This window comes from Phytophthora cinnamomi (assembly GCF_018691715.1).
Source record: "Phytophthora cinnamomi strain GKB4 chromosome Unknown Contig50, whole genome shotgun sequence".
Classification (NCBI taxonomy): Eukaryota; Oomycota; class Peronosporomycetes; order Peronosporales; family Peronosporaceae; genus Phytophthora; species Phytophthora cinnamomi.
In genome coordinates this window covers 973,478-990,666 of record NW_027150983.1, presented here as the reverse complement: position 1 = coordinate 990,666, position 17,189 = coordinate 973,478, and the positions used below count along the sequence as shown (strand labels likewise).

At 51.2% G+C, this 17,189-nt stretch overlaps 3 protein-coding genes across 3 annotated transcripts; 1 reads left to right on the top strand and 2 right to left on the bottom strand.

Annotated features, from left to right (window-relative positions):
* Positions 1-2,133: 2,133 nt before the first annotated feature.
* On the bottom strand, positions 2,134-4,216 carry IUM83_06638 (Proton-dependent Oligopeptide Transporter (POT) Family; the record flags this gene model as incomplete). Its single annotated transcript, XM_067930863.1, has 2 exons — positions 2,134-3,960; positions 4,043-4,216. The coding sequence occupies 2 exons, from the start codon at positions 4,214-4,216 to the stop codon at positions 2,134-2,136; spliced, it is 2,001 nt and encodes a 666-aa protein (XP_067789873.1).
* Positions 4,217-6,549: 2,333 nt separating this feature from the next.
* Positions 6,550-7,289, top strand: IUM83_06637 (adenylate kinase; the record flags this gene model as incomplete). Its single annotated transcript, XM_067930862.1, has 3 exons — positions 6,550-6,624; positions 6,734-6,775; positions 6,879-7,289. The coding sequence occupies 3 exons, from the start codon at positions 6,550-6,552 to the stop codon at positions 7,287-7,289; spliced, it is 528 nt and encodes a 175-aa protein (XP_067789645.1).
* Positions 7,290-7,432: 143 nt separating this feature from the next.
* On the bottom strand, positions 7,433-8,653 carry IUM83_06636 (uncharacterized protein; the record flags this gene model as incomplete). Its single annotated transcript, XM_067930861.1, has 4 exons — positions 7,433-7,678; positions 7,736-7,807; positions 7,880-8,515; positions 8,609-8,653. 4 exons carry the CDS (start codon positions 8,651-8,653, stop codon positions 7,433-7,435), a joined length of 999 nt encoding a protein of 332 aa, XP_067789845.1.
* Between the last annotated feature and the right edge of the window lie 8,536 nt (positions 8,654-17,189).

Sequence of the window (17,189 nt, the reverse complement as noted above, 5' to 3'; positions counted from 1 at the left end):
GGCGATAGCGGGCGGGCGTGGAGATTATCTGGCGGCTGATCGGGGAATGACCACGAGCGGCTCAGCTCAAGTGCGTGGCCAGAGCCGGTCTCCGCTAAAAATAGATCAAGGAAGGGTGACGCGCGCCTGTGATTGGTTGGCAGCGAGTTTACAGCTTAGACGCCGGTTGGCTTGATGAGACGCGGGACGGTTTATGCCCTCCCCAGACACGGTTTTACAGTAATCCGACTGGCAGTAAAATAGTACAGTATCAGTACTATACTACTGTAACCAGTAGTTGGTGCAATTTCGTGCCATCTGCTGCGATAGTACTTAGTAATTTACCCCGCCGGAGGTACAGTACTATTCTGTACTACCGAAAATTACAGGGATTGGCAGCATAGTAACGTTACTACATGTACTGTATTAGTTATGACTCCGTGATTGAAGATATGTACAAAGTACTATAGTAGTTGACGAAGTAGCTACTTACAGTGATAAGGAAAACTGTCAATCCCTATCCGCCAGGGATATCCGGCTTACATGTACCCTAGTACAGTAGTAAGACCTGGGTTGATCTGTGCGTGTGCGTGGAGAAACGTATCGCCGGAAAGTTGAGATTGAAGGAGCAGGAGAGGATAAAAACTTGTTGATCACAGACAGTGAGCGATGTGACTCGTTTCCTGCGGTGCATGGCATTTGCCATCAATTCACGACAGCTGCCGATGACGGACGAGAGGCGGAGTGACTCCCCGTGGCTTATGAGCTGCGGCTCCGTGTCAGGATGTCGGTGCCGGCTGGGGGCGTTCGGCGCTTGTTGTCAAGCTTTCGCACTCGAAATTCGCAACAGTGCGTGGGCTCCACGGTGGAGGTCGATGATCGACAATTGCGTTACGGCTCTGGGGTTGTCGCCCTGCTGACAATCTGTCATTGACAAATCTCTGTCCGGTGTCGTGGGTGCTATGATCCAGGCTCGTTGAAGTTGGTATCGCGTTGTGTTCTACTGACCGCTGGAATGCTGGTCGGCCCTTGCGTGTACACAAAGCAGCAAGACCCCAGTGCGCCGGATTCGAGTTTTGGATATTGCTTATTGGAGATGTACTATTTGTAGTACGTGTACATCCTCACAAATGAGGCAGAAAGTTTGTGCGAGGCACACCAGATAAATGACCGTGGGTCGTGGCATTATTTGGTTATTCAGATCCGGGTAGTGCGCCAGGAACGAATTGTCCTCCGATCTACGCACTAATGGTCGAGTGGCGCACGGTCCAGCCGAACAAATTTCCCCAAATTGAAGAGAACGGAAGGCTCTCAGCCACCATGTTGGTGTAGAGATGAAGTAGAACGATAGCTCGAGACTGGGGGAGTAGACACGCCAGCCGGGCTCGTTTCGTCGAGCGCAAGACACCCTTTGAGCTGTTGGAGTTTCTGCTGAAGATGAAGATTTTCTGCGCGGATCTGGTTACTTGCAAGAGCAAGTTGGCAAACTGAGTCAGCGGTTTCGCCTTCGCGTGTTCGAGATGGAGGCTCGTTTTCATTGTATGGATAGACGCTATCTCCACCCGCTTCTTGACTTCGTAGCTGTATCAACTCTTGTTTCTTTCGGGCGCGAACACGTAGTGAGTTGGTCAGCCGCTTTGTCGCCTCACTTGACGCCGCACTTCGTTCATCCATTCTTTCGTCGTCGTTGCAACCCAGCTTGGAGACACACCGACGAGGTCGGTACATTCATCATAACTTCATCACTGAATACTGCCGAGTGAGGCTGCATGAAACTGAATAGCCAGAGAATCTACCATCATGCCCGACGAGCCCAGCCGATTAGTAGGTTAAGTATTGGGCCCGATACTAGCATAAGGCTTAGTTTTCAAACAACACCCCACTTGTGTGTAAGTAATCGGCGAGTGTGGATTGTAAAGCCACAAACCTCGCATGTACTGAGGTGACCTTGTGGTCTGTTCTTCACGATTCACCCCACAACTACTACGTTCTGCGTACATTGAGTAGTGCTTGTACTATTCATGCAAGCGCGTACAGTTTGGCGACGAGATGATGAAGCCTCTCATGGTATGGTGAAAGTGGTGTTGATATTTACTACTGTAGGGGACTGCAAACATACAGCACTGGTCGTGCCTTCAAGCTCGTTGGCCGTGCTTACTTGGAAGCGGCGATGCTGTGGCGCGAGACGACCGATTCCTTGCCCTGGAGGTCAAACTCGTCGTCGTCGCCGTTGACGCTGCTCGACATGCCGAAGTTCATCTTCTTCATGGTGAAGTAGAAGGCGAAAAAGTTGACGACGCTGACGGCGCCCACCGTGAAGAACATGTACTCGAGGTGACCGTCATTCAGGTCGTCCGACGGGAGGTAGGGCGAAAACATGACCGTGAAGACCGACGTCATGACGCTGCCCACGGATGTCATGAAGAGGTTGACGCTCTGCGACGTACTCTTGAGGCCGAGAGGCACCGTCGAGTAGAACACGTCGTAAGCCGTCACGTTGATCAAGCACTCGGCCAGAGCGATGAAGACGTAGTTGGGGATGGCCGCAGCCCACGAGATGTCGTTCATGGGCTGGCTGCTGCCGCCGTCGAGGATCGGGTCGCCGTTGGCATCCTGAAGAGCGCCGGCGTTGCGGCGAATGACCTCAAAGATGCCCGACCAGAAGATGCCAATGGCAGCGACAATGAGACCCGCGCTCACGCGGCCGAAGTGGCTGGGAGGCCTGCCGAAGCGCTTCTCGTACAGCGGGTACACAATGGAGTCGAGGATGGGGATGCAGATCACGATGAAGATCGGGTCGAACACGCCTAGCATGGCACCGGGGATCTGCGAGCTGTCCGGGTCGCTGCGGTCGAGACGCAGGTCGCACTGCTGTGTGATCGACTGGAAGTTGGCGTCGGTCTGGTCGTACGCGCACTGCCAAATGATAGTGTACGCAGCGAACGGCAGCGCACTCACCAGCTTCTTGTAGCCCTCAACGTTGTTGTCGTTGAACTCGCCCCCTTGGCTCTCCTTCATGACGTTCAGGAAGGACTGGTCGTGGGCTCCGTACACCCAGCACACCACTCCTGCCAGAACCATCAGAGCGGCGACGTACGAGAGAGCTTCGCCCACGCGGCCGGAATCAGCGCTGAATGCTGACGCGATGTTCACAACCAGTGAGAACAACAGCAGCAACGCACCAGTGACCACGACCGCGCCGTTCCGCGACGTGCGCGCGCTCTGCTTGAGCAGACTCAGCAGCGTCGAGATCGCGCGGTCCTTGGGCGGCATGTGCACGTAGCGCGGCGAGCCGATGACGAAGAAGACAATGGCGACAACCATTACGGCAGCGCAGATCATGTAGGTGGCGAAGTAGCCGTACTCCTTAGGGATCTGAGCTGAGCCATCGACGCACAGCACCGATAGGTATCCGTACGAGAAGGCGGCGCCGAAGTTGATGCAGAAGTAGAAGTACGAGAAGTACGTGGCCTTCTGGTGCACCTCGCTCGGGTCGTTCGGGTCGAACTGGTCCGCGCCGAACGTGATGACGTTGGACTTGATGGCACCCGTGCCGATGCCAATGCCCACGAACAGGCCGGTGACGAAGATGGGGTTCACGATGGCCTTCTCGGTCATGATGTCCGGGTGGGCGGCGATGGCCACGAGGAAGTCGCCGATGCAGTACCAGATTCCGAAGGTCAGGATCGTGCGGAAGCGACCCCATTTCTCGTCGGCCAGGTACGCGCCGAAGAGCGGTGTGATGTAGCAGATGGACGTCCACGTGCTCTTGAGCGCGCTGGCCGACACGAGGCTCCAGCCGATCTTCTGCATAAAGTTCTTGAGCCCCTGGTTGATGCCGTAGTAGCTCAGACGCTCGGACAGCTCCATCATCAGGATGAAGACGCACACTTGGAAAAGCACGCTCTTGTACTTGCGGGGACGCTCATCCCACACGCTCGTGTACGCGGCGCCGGGCGACTCGAGGGCCGGCGACTTGATCTTCGACGTCGACATCGCGGACGAAATTGGGAAGTGAGCTCTGGACGTGAGAGTGAGCGAGCGGGGACAGACGGCAACAGACGCAGGAGCGACTAACAGGGATGGGAGCCACACCCCGCACCGTCCTTGACGCGACACAGTCGCCAACGTCGCGTCCACGCGAAGAGAACGCATCCTCCATGTCCGGTTTGCACGCAATTGAGACGAAGAACTGCACGCGGTGATCATCGTGACACGCTTGACAAGCCAACGGCATCGAAGTGAGTCCATAGAAAACTCGATGTTTGCCATGCAGCAGAGGTCGAGGCTGCTGAAGGCAGCGTGGAAGTTTGACACGGCCTATCCAAAAGGCTTGATGCACGACCGCTCGAGCGGTACAATTACAAACACCGGCTCACAACACCGCCGTTGAGCGATGCATGGCCACGCACATTTAATCCCGCGGGCCTTGCACGCTTGATTAATGACGACCGGGCCATGCACGCCGCTAGAGGTGACGCGATGAACTTGCCAGCGTGGATTGGACCAGCAGAACACGCGAGCTAATTTGACTGCGCGAACTGCGTGGACTGTAGAAACGTTGGCGTGAAGTCTCTCGGCACCATTCATGGCCGGGTAAGAAGGGCGCAGCTCGGGCAAACGCAGCAACACGTTCGGCAACAACCCCGCGATCCAGCACTACAGCGCATGTCCACGTGCGACTGCCATGGTTGCTGACCGAGATTAAAAGGATTAAAGGCAACAAATGACCGCGTATCCATTCGTCGACAGGTGTGGCACTGGAGATGCGCTCTCGACGAATGCAGATGGGCTTGAGCGGGGCAAATGCAGCAATGCACTCCGGATATCTCGAACACTTCACATTTGCTTTGTTTGGCTAGGGTCACTGCATGTATGCTGCGCAGTGCTGCCTGCACTCGCTTCAGCTAACACGATCTCGGTTCACACATTTTGCTACAAGTGTCTGCACCGGCGGAAGTACAAATGCGCTCCGATATTCGTGCGGCCGCAACTGTGAGCAATGCGTCGGGGATGGCTGATAAGCGTCTGGTTGCAGCTGGGGTGAGGCTTGCTAAACGTTCCACTCACCTTTAACGCAGGCTGCGCGCAACTGCAAAGGGGCTGGATTAGTCTGCTGTCGAAGCTAAGCTGGCGCCACTGCGAGCAGGTGAATCTTCGCATCCACTTTCCATACCAAGCTAAAATGACCCTGGAACTCGCTTGTACTGGCGAAAGCTACCACGTTCCTCCACTGACTGATTCTAGTTTGCCTTTTTCGGTTAGGATCCAACCGATTGCAACACAATACTCAACTGCACTTGAAGTGAATGCATAAAGTGCCGCACAGACAGGAACTCTTTCGGCTCTGATATGTAGCATAAGCCTTCCGATACGATGAATCGAGCTGGATTAACGAGTGTTTGAGTCGTCATCGATGACTCGAACTTGAAGAGTTACATCGGATCATCACGTCTTGGCTGAAGATACCAGGCAAGATCAAAACGAGGAAGTGATTCCACGAAACCAAGGCCTTCCCACGTGTATCCACAATTGCAATCGTCTATACTCGCTCTTGAAACGAGCCCCTCGGGCTTGAAAGAACGAAGCCCCCCACCGAGCAGGGCTGGCAAAAAAAATATTTAAATATTTTTATCCGTGAAAAAAATATAATAAAAATATTTTTCATTTTTATTCGTGTAAGTACGAAAATAAAACACTTCGGTTTTGTATCGGACACAATCTGACAACCGCGCTCTATTAGGTGGGGCCCTATATTTGCTGACGTGCGACGCAGTCATCTCGCCGTCCTTGCACACGCGGAAGGTGGGGAAGCAGTCCACATCAATCTCCTTGCAGACGCCTCGGTGCTCACCTTTAGGAACTTGACGGCCAGGAACTCGTTCTCCGTCAGCTGCGTCACCTTGAGGGTCACCATCTTGCAGCCACCGCACCGCGGCGCCGAGAACTGCACGGTGGCCGGCTGCTTCTCGCCGATGGCGCCGCTGAAGTCCTCAGGTGTCTTGACCTCGATCGGCATGGTCGGCTCCGCCACCTATGAAGCTGAAGTAGCCCTGCGGTGGCAGCCCACTCGTCAGTATGCGTTGAGGCCAGTATTCAGGTAGTTACTGTGTTATACGGTGCTCCAGGCGATCCGTTTCAGCGGGGTTTGATGTATAAAAATGGTAAAAATATCATAAAAATGGAAATAAAAATATTTTTTCGATATTTTTATTTTGAAAAAATCCTTCCATTTTTTTTTTGCCATCCCCCCACCGAGGGCGGCGGCCGTTGATGCGCCTTGTACCCAAGAAATCCATGTATAAATCACCGTTCAGATTTTGAGCGACCCCGCCGTCGAACAGTGGTTTAGTCCTCTGACCTTCGCCTCTTTCCTTGAATAACATACAACTTCGTATAAAAGTGTTGCCACGGCACTGACAGCGCCGCTGTGTCGGCGCGTTGAGTGAAGAAGCATGTAGCCATTCTCACACGTCACACATATTCATCAGATTTATGTCATCTCTGTTTCTTAAAATTTCTGTCCCATTCTAAACCCTTCCAAACTCAGCAGCCAATCATTTGCAGAAAATGACTCGCGGCCCAAACATCCTCGTCACAGGCACGCCCGGCACGGGCAAGACGTCCATGTGCCAGCAGCTAGCGGTGCGTTCCGCGCTCTTCCTGTAGCTCGCCATGTCCGCCTGCGTCTTGCGCGTCTTGTCACGCCTCTCTCACCTCCAACCGATGCCTACAACCTGCAAAAACCCTTCAGGAACGATGCCAACTGCTGTCCCACTTGAACGTCGGCGACTTGGTACGTTAATTTCTCGTCTTCTACTGCGAATTCGGAGCCCGTTCAAGGCTTCCGAAGTAGCTGCGATACAACAGAATCTCACTGCAATGGGGCGTCGCTGTAGGTCAAGGAGCGCGGTCTGCACAACGGGCGCGACGAGGAGTTCGACTGCTTCGTGCTGGACGAGGACAAGGTCTGCGACGAGATGGAGGACATGATGGCCGAGGGCGGCAAGGTCGTGGACTTCCACACGTGCGACTTCTTTCCGGAGCGCTGGTTCGACCTGGTGGTGGTGCTACGCGTGGACAACACGACGCTCTTCGACCGCCTGCAGAAGCGCGGCTACTCGGAGAAGAAGGTGGCCGAGAACGTCGAGTGCGAGATCATGGAGGTGGTGCTGCAGGAGGCGCGCGAGAGCTATGCGCCCGAGATCGTGCAGGAGCTGCCGAGTCGTACCGTGGAGGACATGGAGAGCAACATCGAGCGGGTGCTCACGTGGGTGCAGCACTGGATGGCGCGGCACGCCGACGACTAAGCGATGCAAGCGATAGACGCAGAGGAGAGAAAGATGCTTGCTTGGTGGGGAGGCATGCTTTGTAAATGTATAGAGGGGCTTTAGGAGTCCTTTGCGGTGCTAGTGTTGCTGCTGTTTTGAATTAGAAGAGGAACTCGCTGTCTCTAGGAGAATCCGCCGCAACGAATCGAGTCCTTGAGCGAGATGCGACCTCGAGCTGAATCAGACGAAGGCGTGATCGGCGACAGAGGTGCAGCGGAGGTGTTTTCCCTGCCGAAGCCATGAACTGAGGTCGGTGAAAGAGCTCGAGGTGCCGACAGCTGGCAGCTCTTGAACTGGTCGATTAGCGCACGCTGAGACGTGCTTTCCAAGACTAGGTTCTCCACCGCTCGACGAGGCGCTTTCTTCTTCTGTGAAAAACATCGATTAGTCCCAAATCTATGCAACGTATAAACTGCGTTACTGACCTTGGCAGGGACTTTAATTGGCGACACAGGCAGCGACCATGCTGGCTCCGGACTCGAGACTCCGCTCACGCGCTGGTGAGAACAAAACAGCAAAAGAATCAGAAAGGGACGATAGGATAGTGTTGATGAAGTCATGTCACTCACCCGTTCTTGAGGATGCAGATCTATCGCGCGAGCTGCAATAGCGTCGCCGTCAGTGCGAGCGTAGTCTTCAGGTGTGAGGTGCGTGATGTGGGTCACCTTGTCGGCGAGTTGCCCTCGCTTTTCTCGTAGAAGTCGTCTTTCATCTACGGATTGTGCAGATCGAATTTTCGCTGGATCTACTGGACCAAGCTCTTTGCCGTACTCCGCGAGCTGCAGACGCAGAGATTCTCGAATGAACGGAGCGTTGGTCGGATCCTCCACATAGCCCGGAACTGGCCGTTTCCACCAGTCTGCAAGCTGATCAACCTTCGGGATATCGCGCAATCGCTCAATCTCAGGTGGCTCGAACTTGAGACTTTCCAGGCGTTTGTCGTGTTGCCGTCGAGCAAGTAGCGCGGACTTTGTTGGCGCGCCGCTACAAGTAGCTCGTGGATGCCAGTGCTGCGGTGGGAGATCCAGTTCTTGCTGCCTTGGACTGCGCACGAAAGCGCCACTACGACGGTACGAATCGCGAAAGATCTTCTCCGTGCGCGCAAACCGCTTATCGCAGGAGAATGGTGGTTCGATAGCTAACGCTAGCGCTAGACGGTCTTGCTTCCGCGCATCCAACAGCTCGCTACGCTTCGTAAAGTTCGGCTACAAGGAATTCATTTGCGATCAAACGTTTTAGCTCTTTACTACACCGTAGATGAAATCAGCAAGAGCTACTAGATGAAGAGATTTACGCACCGTCCGAAGCCAGTCGGGCGGGATCTTGACATCTAGTGTAGCCATGGTAAAAACGGTCAATGACTCTCCACGAGATGATGTTTGACCCGGTTCAGTGCGGTTGCAACCAGTGGGATTGACAATGGGATCATCTGCACAGATGAAGCGGCCTGCCCTGTGTCTAGTGGCTTGGCACCTATTATTCCATGCAGTCGCTCAGTTCGCGAGGAAGCAGAACCGTAAAAATAGTTTTCCAATTCACCCAATTCATACATTAAAACTTGGTATTGAAGTATGTTCTGCGAGTCTAATGTCTACCCTGCCCAGTAGTTTGTCAAATATGCATGACTCAGTAGACAACACGTAAGATTGTCCTGGCACGTGTAGCGTGGGTGCAACAATACAACTCCGATGAAACTAGCAGCGCGCGATTTTCGCGCTCGCACTTGTGCTTTCAGGTGGATGTCAAAACCAACTGCAGCTTTGTTTCGCATCGATTGCATGCTTTGCTGCAGTAGCTGGATTTATGCATACAACACAAACATAGCCATTAGTTGAAAATTACAATTTATCATACCAGGTCCTACTTACTGAAGTCTGCTGATCAAATATCGTGCGCTTGAATTTTATTTAAACAATTCCAAGCACCACACTGCAAAATATCCTACCTCACCTGGAGACGTTTAGACGTTTTATGCACCATGGTAATTCTTCTCTCAGCTTGTGGAACTTCTTGAAGAACGGATAGTTCTTATGGGCTATGATCTCCTCGGGTCATTACTACTTTATGGAAAACGAGGGAGACGTGTGCGTCATCATAACTGGAATCCTTAAGCGCTTTAGTGTAGGAGTCATTTCATTTTTCAGTGGGGTACATTGTTGTCAATTAGAGCCTGCCTACCGGTAACGACTACCTATGTCCTGTATTATTGCAGACGTCTCTTCCCCATCTTGCATATGTCTAGTTGTGCCCCTAATGGCATCCGACTAGAGCCCTCCGATACCTTACACAGTACTATCCGCGAACCCCGAAGAGTTCTCATCCAAATTTCTTGCCAGCCAGTGGTTACGTCCTCAGCTACATGTGAGATCGCGATGAAGCAACGATGATCCAATCGTTCCGCCTTCAGCTGATGACTCCGTCTGGAGTCCATCGTCATATTTGCTATCGTGTCTGCAGTCCTGTGTATTCCCTCAAATGGTGACTCCAGCTGAGAGTGTAGCATTCAAGTCATTGTGTTTTTACGTCCGACTCTCCAAGCGTGTTAATCACGGCTACGGTAGTCGAAACCACAAAGTACAGGAGAAACGACCTCAAATGCACAGTGCATACACTCAAGTTCTGTGCGTAAGAACCCGCGAGGTCTTCAACTATGGGCGTATGAATGTTTGGAGAACGAGCAATCTGGTCACGTTTAATTTCTTTAAATTCCAGTGCCAACGACCGTGCCCAGTAATGAATAGTAGTCTGTCAAATGAAACCACAGTGATGGTGACTGGTATCAAGTCCGTCTTGGACATCATATAAGCTACGGGACAACAATGCACCTCATTTCGAAAACAACAAACCAATTCCGTCTTGAATCAGCCTATAATGGCCACGCTTTCTCCAGTTTTTCCTGAAATTTGACGTCGTTGATAGAGACCTTTGTCTTACAGAAGTCCTTCGTGTTCAAAGCAACTTGCGCTTCATTCGTGAGCTGTTCCGGTGTCACCCGGTATTATGAGAGTGAAAAGGTAGATGGCCCAGCTATTGGAACCAGAACTCGATGAAGACAGAGAGTCGTTTTCACGACGTTGTCGAGATCCGAGTCGTTTCTGTAGTTGATGTCACCCTGCGAAGGCGAGATCCCTAGCACTTTTGGCATCTCAAGAGCGGGTTTGGCAATCCAAACAACGATACTAGCTCAGTCGCGGCGTCTTGATGCCCACATGCCCAGCAACCCTTGGGAAAATACCAAGCGTACATGATGGCCCAGACGTCTTTGTACCAGATCGCTCGACCGTACACTTGCGCTCCCGCGATCTCAGTTTCACACCCTGCTGCCCTTTGAGACCGCTACTTGTCTCGCCTGCGCTGTTTACATCCGGAAATGGAATGCATCCTTTCTCCACGTAAAGCTCCAGCTGGAACTTCACTGCAACCTCCTCCGAAATGGTGACAGGGCTGGACTGGGCAAAACGTTGCACAGCGTCGTGAGGGATGGTGCCGGCCTGCACGGTGGCAGTGGAAATGGCGAGCAGAGCTGAGAATTCATCGTTGTTGTTGCGGCGTTCCTGGTATTGTACTAGTAGTTCCGCTGCCGACGTATTTTGTAGGGTATGTTAGCCAGGTAAAGCGGTCAACACCATATCAACGGTGTACAAAGCCAATCAATACATGTATATTAGAATCTGATCGGGTGTACGAATCTAGACAATATAACGTTCTCTTGGGGACTCTACTGTTACTGACAATGGTTCGAAAAGATTTGACACTTGAAATTTAGTTCTCTACGTGCCATCAAGAAACCCTTCTTCGCTTTTGTTTTAAAGTAGAAGATAATTCGTTTTAGTTGCACGCATAATATTTGTCTAAGCAACTACTTCTGGTCTATCTAATAATGACTTCTAATTTCGATCAGAAATACATGGACACGTGCAACGCTTGCTGAAAAAATATTTCAGAGCTGATAGGGTGGTACAAGTAGGTTCACACAAACACTACCTGTATTGCAAACGCTAGCGGTTGCAGACTGTGTGTTAGTGTGTAGCAAACAATACTAACATGTTGGCGGAGTTAGACGGAATTACCTGAAGCTCTCTGTTACTAGGCTTCCACGTCGTAAATTTCGCTGCGCTTGATACGATGACCGCCTGTAGCGTCCTCCATAACAACAGATTTCGATTGACAAAGTAGCGGCCTCGAGCAACGAATTCGTAGCTAACTTGGAAGCTATGACAGGGTACAAACAGATACACATACCTCTGCAAACAGCACTTGCAGTTAGTTAGTGTATCGAAAATTCACAAGCATGTCTGCGGAGTACACTAGGTACAGAAGAGGGATGACTAACATCAGTATGTTAAACACCCTTACGCTTGTAAACACACGAAGAAAACTGCTCTTACCACATAGTTGTTGACCCAAATAACCCTAGTGCAGAAGCTGCTTTCTTTGCGTTACACTTTGGGTACCTCATCCTACTCGGGTATACATGTACCCAGTTTAGGTGGCTACTTACAGCTGGGTTGCCTGCCTAGTACATGTCACGTCCCGCCTTTAGAGACGGAATTTGCTTCAGTTTTTTCGAGTCTACGACAAATGCAAATACTAATCAATCAGTAAAAGTGTGTACATCACGGTAGACTTATGATGAATAAATCATCATTGTTCGCGAATCACCACGTACCATCTGCTGTCTTGGGATTCGCCATCCAGTGTTGTCACCACACAGACTTGTTTTTTTGTACTCACATGGAGGGTGATCATTTTCCAAACACTGCAGCGGCGAAGAATTCGTTCTAATACGACAGCCTTATGCATAGCAGCGCTCTCTACCCTCCCAACCTTGCGCGGTTCGACGACTGCGTGATAGGCAATGTACTGGGGCGACGAGTACGGCCGATGTCTCACGTATACTCGGCGCCCAGTACATACGACGACCAGAAAGCCTGCACGAGTTTCCGAACATGTTCAATGTCCCAAACGACCCGACCGGCACACGCCATCGCAACAAAACCCGTGTCAGACGGGTTTGATCGAGCAGTTCAAGAGCCAACACAAACGAGCAAAGGGCCTCAGAATGGCCGACAACCAGAGGTTGACGACTGCAATGAGCGCTCGCTCGCGACAGCTCAAAGAGGAAGGCGCCCAGCAATGGACACAGACAGCTCCTCTGAAGAATCGAGGCTAGAACTTCGCCGACGCCGTCGCCGAGTGAACATGCAGCGATACCGAAACAAAATTCAACATCGAGGGGATATTCTCGATCAAGAAGCCCAACAATTGCGCGAAGAGATTCAACAGCTTGAGCTGCAGCGCGAGGCCATCTTGGCTAGAGCACCAAAAAGCACAGTTTGGAGTGTGACAGCCGAATACTTTCGCCTCTTCCAGTACGGCTTGAAGGCGTCTGCACCAGCGAGGGATCGTCTCAGCACGACAAGTGAGCTACCACCCTGTGATTCGAGCGCTCAGCGTGATTTCTTATATCGAACGATGGCACCTGACGTGATAGGCCAAACGGGATCCGGCGTAGAGAACTTGCTACGCGAGTACCAGATCATTGCTCGTTGTCTGCCGACTATCAGCACTCGCCTCGATCGTCTAGACTACGAAGATAGCAACTCACTCGTCGCCACATCAATGGTTGAGGTTGTTATCACGTCGAGTTCTTTGCGGGTGGCATTCCCACACTTGGTCCCCAACGGGAAGTGGTCTACCCTTGCAACTAAGTTACTGGACCGGCATTTCTTCGTGAAAGGCTCAACACGCTTCGAGTGGAACAGCAGCACAAGACGGTTCACCCTGCTGCAATACAATATCGACTTATTGACGCCGATGCTAAACCTTCTCGGAAGCTTTGAGAGCGTCGCGCGCGTGTTTGAGGAAGCAGTCATTACTCCTGAGGGCACGGTGGCACGCGCGGCAAATTAGTTCGAGGCCGATCGAAGCACTTAAGCATAGATGTCATTCAATCCATATACTTGATTTTCTTGAATTCGTTGACGTCCGACTTTCTTTTTGTATGAAAACTTCTGCTTGTGTGCGCACACGATTTCGTTTAATTATTAAAGACGCAGTGCAAACTTGGGGAGGGGGGAGCAGCTACAGTAGATATCTACCGCGAGAGGGAACTAGACCGCATGAGGCGGAGATGCTTGCTCCCCTGCCCTAAGCTCGGGACCACGGACAGTACGTGGCTACCACTACAATGGAAATGACACGGTTTTTAATTGTGCACTTGGGTCTGTATTTGCTTGCGTATGTATTGGTGTAATTACGAACTATCCCTTGGCGTGATCTACAACGGGGTTCTCGAGCTTCATTAAGATCATTCAATCATTGGAACTGGTTCCTGCGTCGTCGACATGGTTTTGTCGCTGATTGAAAGCCTTGTCGTCATATTTTGATGCATTTGCACGCCTGCTGGACATAGCGGTTGCTTCTATGAGTTTTGTCTTGTATCTCATCACCTTCCAAAGGTATTTCGATAGTAACTTTCACTTCCGACTGGTGGAAAGGTTCTGTCATCGCAACTTGCTATTCGCAAGAAGCGATGCGGACTGATTCACGTCACAGCACCTGTCACTGTAGTGGTTCCGCTAGCGGGACGATGATGGCATCTATCATGCTCGTTGCGTAGTTGCTGGGGTAAATGGTTTCGGCCGCTTCAACTACTTCCATTATGTAAGCACCGACGCTATACCTACATTCCTTTGGCCTATGGCGCTGTATTTGACTGTCTGTACCTGGCTAAGGTCTTCAGCGTTCGAATCAGCGCGCAGGCATGGTGTCCAAGGAGCTTCAAAAATCACACTCCACTCGATTAGGTGAGATCACAGGGTTGTCACACAAACTCTTGATTATTTTTCGGTTAGTACCAAACGTTGCTGCTGCGTCATCGTTAGAATCTACGAGTAGGGCGTTGTAGGTCACTATGAAGGACTCGACGCCACTAAATAACGTGGGAAGAGAACAGATTCGGTAAACGCAGAACTTGAACTTGCGGGGTAACTGCGACAATAACGGGCTCAATATCATTTCTTGTTCTCTTATTTTTAAAACTGCCACGCCTTTTTCAGCTTCTCCTCGAAGTTGGCATCGTTCATCGGCACATAGGCGCGGCCAAAGTCCGTCGTGTTGAGTGCCAGTCGCGCTGCGTCGGGCAATTGCTCCCACCTGATAAGGGGCTGAAAGTCGCCGGTTCTGGAACTGTAATCCAGCATCGGTTGTCCGGCCACCTCACTAATTGAGCGATACAGCAAGGTCGTCGTGCCACCCAGGATGGCAAAGTCCGGCGCGGGTGTCTTCTTCTGATAGTCGTCGTCGCTCGTGGAGGTCGAAAGTCCCAAAATCTTCGGTGTCACAAAGTCAGGATTGTCGATCCACACGACAGCGCTCGCCCAGTCGAAGCGCCTGGACGCCACTCCCACGAAGAATCCCTTGGGGAAGTACCAGGCGTACATAATAGCCCAGACGTCGTTGTACCACATCGATCGGCCGTACACTTGCGAGCCCAATGGGGCGCTATCACAAGCGGAATTTCCCGAGTTTCCCTTAAGTCCTCCACTGGTGTCACCAGCGGCGTTGACAGCCGGGAATGAGACGCATCCGTCTGCAATATTCAACTCGGGTTTGAACTTGACTGCCGCCTTCTCCGAAATGGTCACGGGGTCTGGCTGAGGAAACGGCTCCACCTTGTCGTGGTCGATGATGCCCGCATCAGCTGCGATGAATGAAGCCGCGAGGACAGCGAAGAAGCCTCGAAGATTCATGGCAGACCTTGACTGTTCAGCAGAGGGGAAATACGAGAATGAGCACTGCCAGGATGATACAAAGTGTAACGTAGCAAACGAGCAGCCTCAACTGTCCGTGTGCAAAACAAGGTTCCAAGATAACGAGCGTGGTGTGATGGCCTTCGATTTGAAGCTTTATGATTGTATCACTTGCTCAGCCTACATGATCTCCTTCCAATTGTGAAAAATTTTCTCATGTGTCAGCGCTTCCTCTACGCCAGGCTGACATTTCTATGCTAGTTTTGAGGGTCAATAGGTCAAATTGACCCGCCTCAATATTGTCAGCGTGCTTTCTGTACTTCCACATGGGTCATAGGCTTCGAGTGTTTATGGGTACACAGCGACGTCTTACCTCGTGGCGAACGCCAAGTCGGGTGACCAAATGAGTAGATTTGTAACACTGGCACACACAATGTGCAATTGTATTTTTACGGAAGTGCCTGAGTATCGAGCAATAACTTCAAGAAAGTTGCTGACTGTACAGTGCATGCATTTGTCGAGCATTGCTCCTGTAACCGACTACCCCAAATCTGATCACGGTGCAGTCATCAGAGTTTGCGTTATCATATGCGATTCCGTCAAGAATCTAACTGGCTGGTCGGCAATCGATTTTCTTCTCGGTTCATGTAGAGGACACTGGGCTCACGATACATGTGCATGTAATAGGGCTCTGCCGAACTGTTCGAATGCATGACGATCTCAGCCTTAACTCCCGTCACAAACATAAGCGACAACTTAGGAATTTCATGTCAAATTATCGGCAGGATAGCTCTGGACATATCTAAAGATATCGAATACTAAAAATCTATACTTTGCATATTTTTTTGGGGGGGGAGGGGCAAAATGATCCTGCCCCCCCCCCCCCCCTGATGTTGCATCACCTTGTGAATTTGTGTGCTGAACGTCAATTGCTCAATACTCTGTGTTCCTTCTGGCGGTTTTCCGACATGCAAATAGGAGCATTCAGGAATCTTTAATGGATCGGAAGATGGATACGCATTAGTGTTGTCCGGTAACAAAAAATACGTCTACAGTCTGAACAATGCAAGATAAGAAAACGCATACTATATGGACGAAGCAGGAGCAAGTCGCCATCACAGCACTTCAACAGGCAACCCACCGCAATAAAGCGCATCTAACGATACAACAACCGTATCTGAACATTTTATCACTTTGAAACGTTATTTTGTGAACGTGATCATTCATAGGCGCCAGGCCTTCTGTAAAATTCTTCAGTACTAGCATCAAATCCGGTTTGAACAATTTCCACGAATACAGCGTAGTAAACTGCTCCGCCCGAGTAATCGCTCCGGGTGATAACGACAGATAATCGCATACCGAGCATCTTCTCAGCTAATGATGATCAAAGTGGCCCAGACAATAAACCTCCCAACTTCAACGTTTTGGGTCTCCGTTCGGGGCATCGCAGCTTTCCTTTCCTCATTTCGCAAGTCGCTGTCAACTTCGGCAAGTGTTGATATGAATCACAATTATACCGTGCTGTTAGCAGTCACCTACCTCCTCGCAAACAGTGGCGGAGTTAGGGCTATTGCCCCCTCCCCATCCTCAAAATTTTTGTCTGGTTCCGCCCCTGCTCGCAGGTGCTGCTTTTGCTGCGTTCGTAGAATTCCAGAAGTCCATACCTGACACCAGGGTTTCACCCACAAGAAGACTGCTGAGGATTAACAGACCGGACAATAACGACGAAGAGGGGCTTTTCGGTACTACCAGCGTGGAAAACTTGGCCAAATCGACAGTCCCTACCCAACAACTCGAAACATGGGTCAAGAAGGGCGAGACGATGTGTTGAAACGGCTCATGGCAGGGAATGGACTCCTTGAAAAACAGTTTTCCGAGGGAGATGATAAATACACCAAGAAAGGTATCGCATCTCTTGGTGGCGGTGTAACCCCGACACTTTTCCATCACTTGAGCATGTTTGGTCAAACGTGGCACCAATAAGAGGCACTTACGAACCTCTCATCACGTGGAGTCGGCTCACTGAAGAAGCTCGATCCGCATTGAACACAACGGATCTCGTGCGTGCAAAGATACCGATAAGCGATGGTAGTTTCCACAAGTTGCTCGAAAAAGCGTGGGCCAT